The 8462-nt window shown below is 39.3% G+C and overlaps 1 protein-coding gene across 1 annotated transcript; it reads right to left on the bottom strand.

Annotated features, from left to right (window-relative positions):
- Positions 1 to 515: 515 nt before the first annotated feature.
- On the bottom strand, positions 516 to 6539 carry LOC133876500 (uncharacterized). Its single transcript, XM_062314794.1, has 4 exons — positions 6217 to 6539; positions 5743 to 6119; positions 4270 to 4312; positions 516 to 1337 (listed from the first exon to the last, which is right to left on the bottom strand). The coding sequence occupies exons 1-4, from the start codon at positions 6332 to 6334 to the stop codon at positions 916 to 918; spliced, it is 960 nt and encodes a 319-aa protein (XP_062170778.1). The 5' UTR covers positions 6335 to 6539; the 3' UTR covers positions 516 to 915.
- Positions 6540 to 8462: the final 1923 nt, after the last annotated feature.

The raw sequence follows: 8462 nt of genomic DNA, 5'->3' as shown, positions 1-8462 counted from the left end.
CAAAAGGCCAAAAAACCAAAAACACAAAAAAAATGTTTGGGTTTTGGGGGTGGCCGGATCACCCCCAAAGGCCTTGGGGGTGGCTCATCCACCCCCAGATCGGTCGTAGGGGGTGGTCCGGCCACCCCCCAAAACCCAAACCTTTTTTTTTTTTTTTTTTTTTTGACTTTTTTGTTTTGTGTTTTGGCCTTTTGGGGGTGGCTAGACCACCCCCAAAGCCGACTGGGTGGTTCGTCCACCCGAGATCGGCCGAGGGAGCCACCCCCTTGTCCAATAATAGGGTGGCCGGCCACCCCTTATGTTTTTTTATTTTGTTTTAATATTTTTTGTTTTTAATTATTATTATTTTTATAATTTTTAAATTTATTAAAAATTTTACAAATTTTTTTAAGTGAAAAACAGTACCATTTTTCACTACAAAAAACTATCGCATGGAAATCGAATCCTGTTCTTTGAGAAGCATTAAATAAAAGAACATCTAGAAAGTGTACGAAAATGGGGGACGGAGAATGGAGTGTACGTAACAATTACTCAATCTATTATCTGTTTTGAAAAAATCAAATAAAAAAAAAACCGTATCTTACAATTTACGTGCAAGATAATAATGTAATAGCGTATCTCAAAAGTATTTTCAAATTTGGTAAGTTTCATGCTCTTCCTAGGAATTCACTCATTACATTTGCCAAAAGAGATGTGTTGCCACAAGTGGGATAGCTTAATAAGATCTCCCATAAATACTCAAACGTGTAACCCTATATAAGAAAAAGAAGCTCAACAAGATCTCTCCCCCAAAACCAGGTTGGCCTGTTTTTAATTTTGCAAGCCATGCTTCTGTTGGAGCGTGTAGTATCCACTCTGTATTTTCTGTCCGTCTCCAACTAGCTTCTTCTGCAGGTTTAGGGCAGTTTGCCAATGTCAGATAGAGTTGACAGAGTCTTCATCGCTGGCTGCTTCACTGCCACTGCTGCTGCTACTACTTCGGCTCGCACTGCTACTTCCGCTACTGCTACTAGAACTCGAACTCCGCTCATCCCTCTCCTCAGCATTCACCTGGGCTCTAAGCGCTTCTGCAGCATTGGGTCCCCTTTCCACTTCATCGCCACTATCATCTACATCAGCAATCTCTTCATCAGAGTCATTTTGATGTGGTACACTTATATCAACTCCAGCCTCCTCAGCAGCTATTTCATCTTCAGGTGTTCGACTACCAAAAAGATCATCAATATCTATATCTTGATGTTCCTCACCTTCATCGCTCTTGGGGCCTGGTGAGGCCATGGAGAAGTTAGGTGGATCAGATGGATAATCAACAATCCCTTTTCCTGAAGGTTTCGCACCTGTCATAACATGAATATTTACATTTTTAGTTTGTGACAGAGGACTCAGAAAAAAAGGGGGAAAAAATTAAAAGCAAGCACCTCATTTCTCATTGAACACCGGAAAGTTTGACAGTAAGGTATTGCATAAATTGATTAACAAGAGCATCCTCAACATACACTATTCTCCTTATTTGATTTCACAGGACTTCACACTCACCAAAAAAAAAAAAAAAAAAGAAGAAGAAGAAGAAGAAAGAAAGAAAGATTTCAACAGATTTCACAGACCGGAGAGGAGAGGGTCAAAATAGCATGGAGGACAGAAGTTATGAACCGATAACAATAAGCCTGAGAATTGCTTGTAGATCCTTATAGTACGTAACATGTAGCTGTTTAACTGCATCCTCGTTACACAAAAAGCCTAAAGATTTATGCACCTAATTACCAACTAACAAGTGAGACTGGTGAAAAGCAAGCACCAGAAGAATGGACTTTTATCATATAGAAAATTTTAGTTAAGGGAGAGAAATTTTTATCTCAACCAAAAAAAAATAATAATAATAATTCAGAGCACCTAAGAACATACGAACAGAGAGCAGGATTTAATCAATGAATTTGAAAGACATCTGATAGAAACACTAGAAGATCTCTCAAATTGAAGGCATTGAATCAGCCAAGAGAAAAGTTATAATAGGTACTACTAATTACCCGCAAAGCTTTTATCTTACTTTTTGGCCTGAATGAAGCTAATTTTTAATTTGGTAACATAAAAACATACAGATTTAAGTACATTTAGTATTTCATCTGCATTTTGGTAAACGCAAGTGACAACTAGGTGGTCTCGTAAAACTTTAAGCCTGTAGAGAGCACTACATCTAAAATTATGTGACAAGACAGACCACTACAAAATTACAACAAAATGCTACCCCAAATAAGAGATGGTATACCAAATAAGTATAGGACTTAAGCGGCAGGCAAGTGAATCAAATTTAGTCATTAGGTTTTCATGCTATTTCAACTTAATCCTTGAGTTTCCAAATTCGACAATTAGGTCTTCAAGTTTTCCTCTAGTTTCAAATAGGTCCCTCTGTCAACATACCGTCAAATTAATTAACATATTCCAAGTCAGACCAATCAATTGATGCCCTGTAGCTCTCGTTTGACACATCATGTACCAAAGGCACATGCCACGTGACACAATAACTTTAAATTATAAGCATATCCTACACAAAAAATAAAAATAAAAACAAAAGAGGTGGCTGACCAACCCTAACTAGTGAGCGAGGTGCCAACCAGATGAGAGGCGGCGGCTCCTCTCCTGTGAAGGGTAATGTCCCCTCACCGAGGGGCACCCCTTTTCTGAGTGGCCACTGCTCTCTATGAGGGGCAGCCTTCCCTCACAACCCCTTTGTGTGAGGTGCTGCCACTCATAAAGAGGTGTGAGGGACGGCCATCACTCAGTGAGGGGTGGCAACCCCTTTATGAAGAGATATTTCCCTTCATGGGAGGGAACAGGATCCTCTCCATTTACTTATAAAGGAGGGGCATAATTGTCTTTTCACATTTTTATGGAATGTAAAAAGACAACTATATCCCTACTTTATAACTAAATGGAGAGAAATGGAGAGGATCCAAATTCCCACGGGAGAGGGGCAGCCTCCCCTCATTTGGTGAGAGGTGTCCCCCCTGACCAATAAGGGTGGACGGCCACGTCTCTCTCTCTCTTTTACTCTTTAAATTTTTGTTTTTGATTTTTTAAATTTTATATTCAGGGTATATTGTATTTAAAGTGGAAAATGTGTCACATTGCAAGTGCATTTGATATATGACGTGTCAAATGAGAGTCACGTGACATTAAATTGGAAACTCAAGAACTAAATTTAAATTGCATGAAAATCTAGAGACTAAATTTGATTTTACCCTAATAAAAAACTAATAACTGCAGAGCCTCGCCATGCAGCATTCAAATGAACTAAAACCAACAGCATATTAAATATAGGAAAAACTATGGGCATGTTTGAGTATACAATTTCCCCCCACTTTCCTATAGGAATATTTTGAAAACACGTCTATATTTTCAGATGTGGAAAACTGACTTGTTACCAACCCACAAAAAAAAAAAAAAAAAAAAAAAGGGGGGTGGGTGTGTGACCACCCTCAACAAAAAGGACGGGTAAAGGAGGTGGTTGCACAGCCACCCCTAACAGAGCGCAGCCACTCCCTTATGCAGCCACTCCTTAATAGGACAAAGGGCGGCACGCAGCCACTTCTGATTTTTCGCTTTTTTTTTTTAATTTTTAGAAAACACTTCTCCGAATTTTGTTTTTAAGTAAGCACTTTTAAGTTTACCAAACTAATTTTCTACTGTGAACCCCACATATAACACTTTTCAAATGTGGCCCTCACCAAAAACACTTTTCTTTTTTTGAGAAGTGATTAAGTTACACAATTTACACATTTTAAAAAACTCTTTTCAAAACACAAAACTCAAAACATTTTTCAAAGCTTTACCAAACACACCTATATATTTTTCAAATTTTAAAACACCCTATATCGAGTCAAACGTCCTATATTTAAAATCCTCTTTTTTTTAGGTCTCTTTCGGATTGGGTTGTAGTCTATGTTCCTAACTTCTCGTCGAATCTTGTAGATCTGGTTAATTTTTTAGATTGTAGGCGTCTATCTGGTATTTGCCTCTCGTGTGTGCTTTTTGTGTATGAGAGTTTTGCCATTTTCTTTCAATAAAATTATTATTCATAAAAATAAAAATAAAAGTTAAACACCCAATGAGTGGAAAGAATAGAAAAACTATTTTTCCAACTCCAGCAATAGTCAGCTTATAAAATCATATCCAGAATCTATCCAACTCAATTGTGCCGACATATTTTCAATCTAGCAACTTATTGGGACACTAGAAAAATATATACGCATATATATATATATATATAAGCACCTGGATTCTCTGGCTTGCCAATATCAATTCGTTCCACCTCAACCTGCACAAATCAAGAGCACATAGAGCTAAAAACATCAGCCAGGGAGGGAAAGTGGATGAACAATTATGATTGCTTTTAATTTCTTTTTCAGAACTAATGCAGAGACAAACTAATGAACAAAAACTTAATTGCTTCACAAAGGTTTGAATAACACTGAAGAATACTTGCAGTATCAATGGAACCAAAAAAAAAACTAATGGATGCTTACAAATCTTTTAAAAAACTTGGGAGCAACTAAGGACCTTAGTTAATTCATGAAAGTTCCAATCCATACATAAGTATTTCAAATAATATCTACAAGTATCCAAAGATGTATGAATAGATACTATGACAATGCATTTTTCTCTTGAGCTTTTGCAGTTACCACTAATTGATATTTTTGGAGCAGGATTTTTCTTCTTCTTCTTCTTCTTCTCTGACTCCTGAAATAGGAGTTAGTAGGTAGGAGTTCCTTGTCTAAATGACTTAGATCCCATAGTCCAGCTTGTGTTTACTTTTGTTGATTTGTTGAACTAATCTATGTGATTAGTCCTAGATTTACTGGCTCTACTTTCTCCAGTAGTATTATTTTATTAGAGTAAAGTAAATCATCTTCAACCAACCAAAAAGAGAAAAGAACAATTATTTTCTTGTTTTCCCCTTACGTGTTCAATAGGGTACCATATTTCTCCTCTCACTTAGTGAGAAAGTTGGATAAGACTTTCCTTGCGACTGAAAAGGTATTTGTGACAACCTATGTGCTATTGAGCCCCAATGTACAAGTGCAGGGTTTTAAATTTGCAGTTTTATAAATGATATGCCATATGTTTCATTCACAAAGTTGTAATAGAGAACACGTACTGTTTCCCTCTGATTATACAATATGCATGTGTTCTAGAGTATACAATTCTACTCAACAAGGCCTTACCCTAAATCATTCAAACTCTCGAGAAACATAATTGCTCCAAAGAGAAATTTCACAACCACCAATTCAACAAGATTCATGTACACCTTAAGAAAAATTACAACATACAGCACATCAATCCACAAAATTTCTTGACTTCCTGTTGATTTTCATACTAACTACTCTCAAAATTAAAGTTCTTGAATAGTGTGCACATCAGTTTCTACCATCGACTAAGTGCAACAAAGATGCGGTGCAGGATATATACGAGTAGGTACAAATTGCAAAATCAAAACCACGACTATCTGCTTCCTACATGAGCTTCCGAATTACATGTAACATTTTTTAATACACAACGGCCGAAAACCATAATAAACTCCAAATGAACATACTAAATTCAGAAGGAATTCAATACAATAGCATGTTTACAATTATAGATTTGGGTTCATTCAAATTGTGTATGTCAATTCAAACGCAGGTTACTAGATGATGATTTATATAATACAAAATGCGATGCTCCAATCATCTTTCATGTGCACACACTCACCGTCACCGGCGGCACGGCTGGAAACGTGCTTCTACCAAAATTTGCCGGCTTTGCACCCCTCCCAGCCGGGGACAACCGCAGCTCCGGGGCTGGCACCGATTGGGCGCCGGCGACCACAGAGGAAGCTGCAGTGGACTCACCGGGCTTGCGAAGGTGCCGGAGCTGCTTAACGGCCCGATGAAGCCGCTCCAGCCGGAAAGTCTCGCCGTCAAAGAACAGAACAGCGTCGTTTTCCTTGTACTCCTCGCTGCTTCCCTCGAATGTCACTTTTGGTTTTCCCAATTGATTGTTGTGGAACTCCACAGAAACCCTATTTTCCTTGGTCTTGTGTAGCGATCCCGACTTCGTCTTGTCGATCGAAGCCGGTTTAAATTCATCTGCAAAAAGAAAAGAGCAAAAAAAGAAAAATCACTTTTTTTTTCTTTATTTACTTTCTCGGGAACCGAACAGAAAGTTAGGGGTTGAAAATCTTACATCGGAGGGTGCAGAATTTGCTGGAGGAATCGCTTTTGAAGGAGGGGCCTAGGGTTAGGTTGTACCAGCGATCGGCCTGAGGACCGGTCTTGGGCTCGTCCCTGGAGTTGTTCGCCATTATCGAGAAAGCTCGGGAGCCCGAGAGACAAGTGAGATTACAAGACGCTGAGAGAAAGCCCGTATGGGACCCACTCCTTAGATTACATGGCAAGATCTGCGTAGGGTTTAAGTACAAAGGAGGAGCTAGCTCGGAACGAAGACGAACCTCGATTTCGAAACATAGAGGAGACGTGGAGGATTTTGGGTGTGTGAAAGACCATGTGTTTACCATACGTTGACCATGTGTTTTGCGCCACGTTGTTTCTATTTTCTAATTTGTGGAGTGGGGACCACGAAACCACAACTCAGCCGCACGTGGGTTTGCTCCGCTCTGTTTATGCTTTACTGTTATTTATATTCTAGGTTTTTTAAGACTAAATTTATTTATTTTTTTTTGGATAAATGTCAAATAAATTTTTGAGTCGGATCGTCGTTTGAATTCGATTCATCACTTTTTAAAAGTAAATATTCAATGTTTAATTTTTTCGTAGAATTTGAAACAGGTCTTTCTGTTATTTTTCTATCTATTTTTTTAAGGGGAGTGATCCTTGCACTCTTTGTGCACAACAATGGTACAACACCAAGGCACATTGGGGTGGGACCCAATATGTGGGTTCCACCCCAATGTGCCTTGGAAAATGTTAGATTTACAACACTAATATAATAACTGTACAACAATCCCTCACATGAGGGTGGGTCCCACATACTGGGGTCCACCCTCATGTGAGGGGTTGTTGTACAATTGTTGTATTGGTGTTGTACAAGAATCAAATCTCATGTGCCTTGGTGTTGTGTCATTATTGTGCATTGTGAGTGTTTTGATCACAAAGAGTGCAAGGATCACTCCCCTTTCTAATCACCGTTAGTGTCACGTCACCATTTTTGTCATGTCATCCTAAAATATTATTATTTTATTTAATTATTAATTTAAAAACTTAAAATTTATTTTTTTATTTTTTTTAAAAAAAGAAAAAAGAAAAAAGCAGGTGGTATGGTGGCAACCAATCCCTTAGGGGAAGGGAGGCACCACTTCTGGAGTGGCTCACGGCCACCCCCCTTAGATTGGTGAGTTCGCCTATGAGTGTTTTGCCTCGATAGAGCAAAAAGGAATTGGATATACTCTCTGTGGTGGTTGTGATTGATTCTCTCAAACCACTTCTTTTCCTATTCCTCCTGTCTCACGATATTGAGCTCGTCTATACGGAGGACGAGGGTCAGACCCTCGTCCGACCCTCGTCCTACGTGTCAAATTATTTATTCTTTTTTTATTATTTAATTAAAAAAAAAAAAAAAAAAGAAGGAAAAAATCTACTGAAAATGAGTCTTCACCTTTTCTTCCCCCCATTTTCATCAAACTCATCCCCAAATTTCAAAATCCCCTCAAAACGCACCCCCATCTCCACCACGCACGCTCACCGTAGTTCGCCGACTAGTAGCGCCGAAAAGCTGATTTCATTTTCCCCCAGTCAGCTTGTCACCCAAAAATCCTCCCTCCATGCTCCATCTCCATCTTCCCTCTACCCACCGCCGACCCAACGGCCTAGCACTGGTGACACAGCAACCACCATATCCGGCGACCTCCTTTAAGCTTTTCACCCAAAAATCCCTCCCTCCATCTCCATCTCTTCCCTCTTCCCCCCCACCCACCGTCGACCCCGCTGAGCACTGGTGACACAACAACCCCTCCCTCCATCTCCAAAACCTGCATCACGCATTCACACGTGGCTTCTCTCCCATTTCTTTCCCCATTTCAAAATCTCCCAAATTTCAAAATCTCCTCAATCCTCACCCCCATCTTCGGACCACTGCAGTCGCCGCCCTTCGTAGCTCGCCGCCGACCAACTTCTGTCTCACTCTCTACGGTCAGTTTCTTTCTCTCTCTGACTTATCCATGGGTTTTTCTTGATTTCTCGGTATGGGTTGGTGTTAATCTTGAGTTTTGAAGGAATATTGGCAATGGGTCTTGAAGGAAAATGAGATAGTATGCGTTTTTTTGTGGGTTTTTATTTGTTATGATTGTTATTGATGAAAGGCTAGGCTTTTAAATCTCTCAGTGTGTTTCTTGAGTGCTCTTAGATTATAGAGTTTTGTGGGTATTAATTTGCTGCCAAGAAAAAAGAAACGCCGGAGAATCACATGAAATAATT

Source organism: Alnus glutinosa, chromosome 1, assembly GCF_958979055.1.
Source record: "Alnus glutinosa chromosome 1, dhAlnGlut1.1, whole genome shotgun sequence".
NCBI classification, from domain to species: domain Eukaryota; kingdom Viridiplantae; phylum Streptophyta; class Magnoliopsida; order Fagales; family Betulaceae; genus Alnus; species Alnus glutinosa.
The sequence above is the reverse complement of the archived record's forward strand: the minus strand, read 5'-3'. Positions and strand labels throughout refer to the sequence as shown.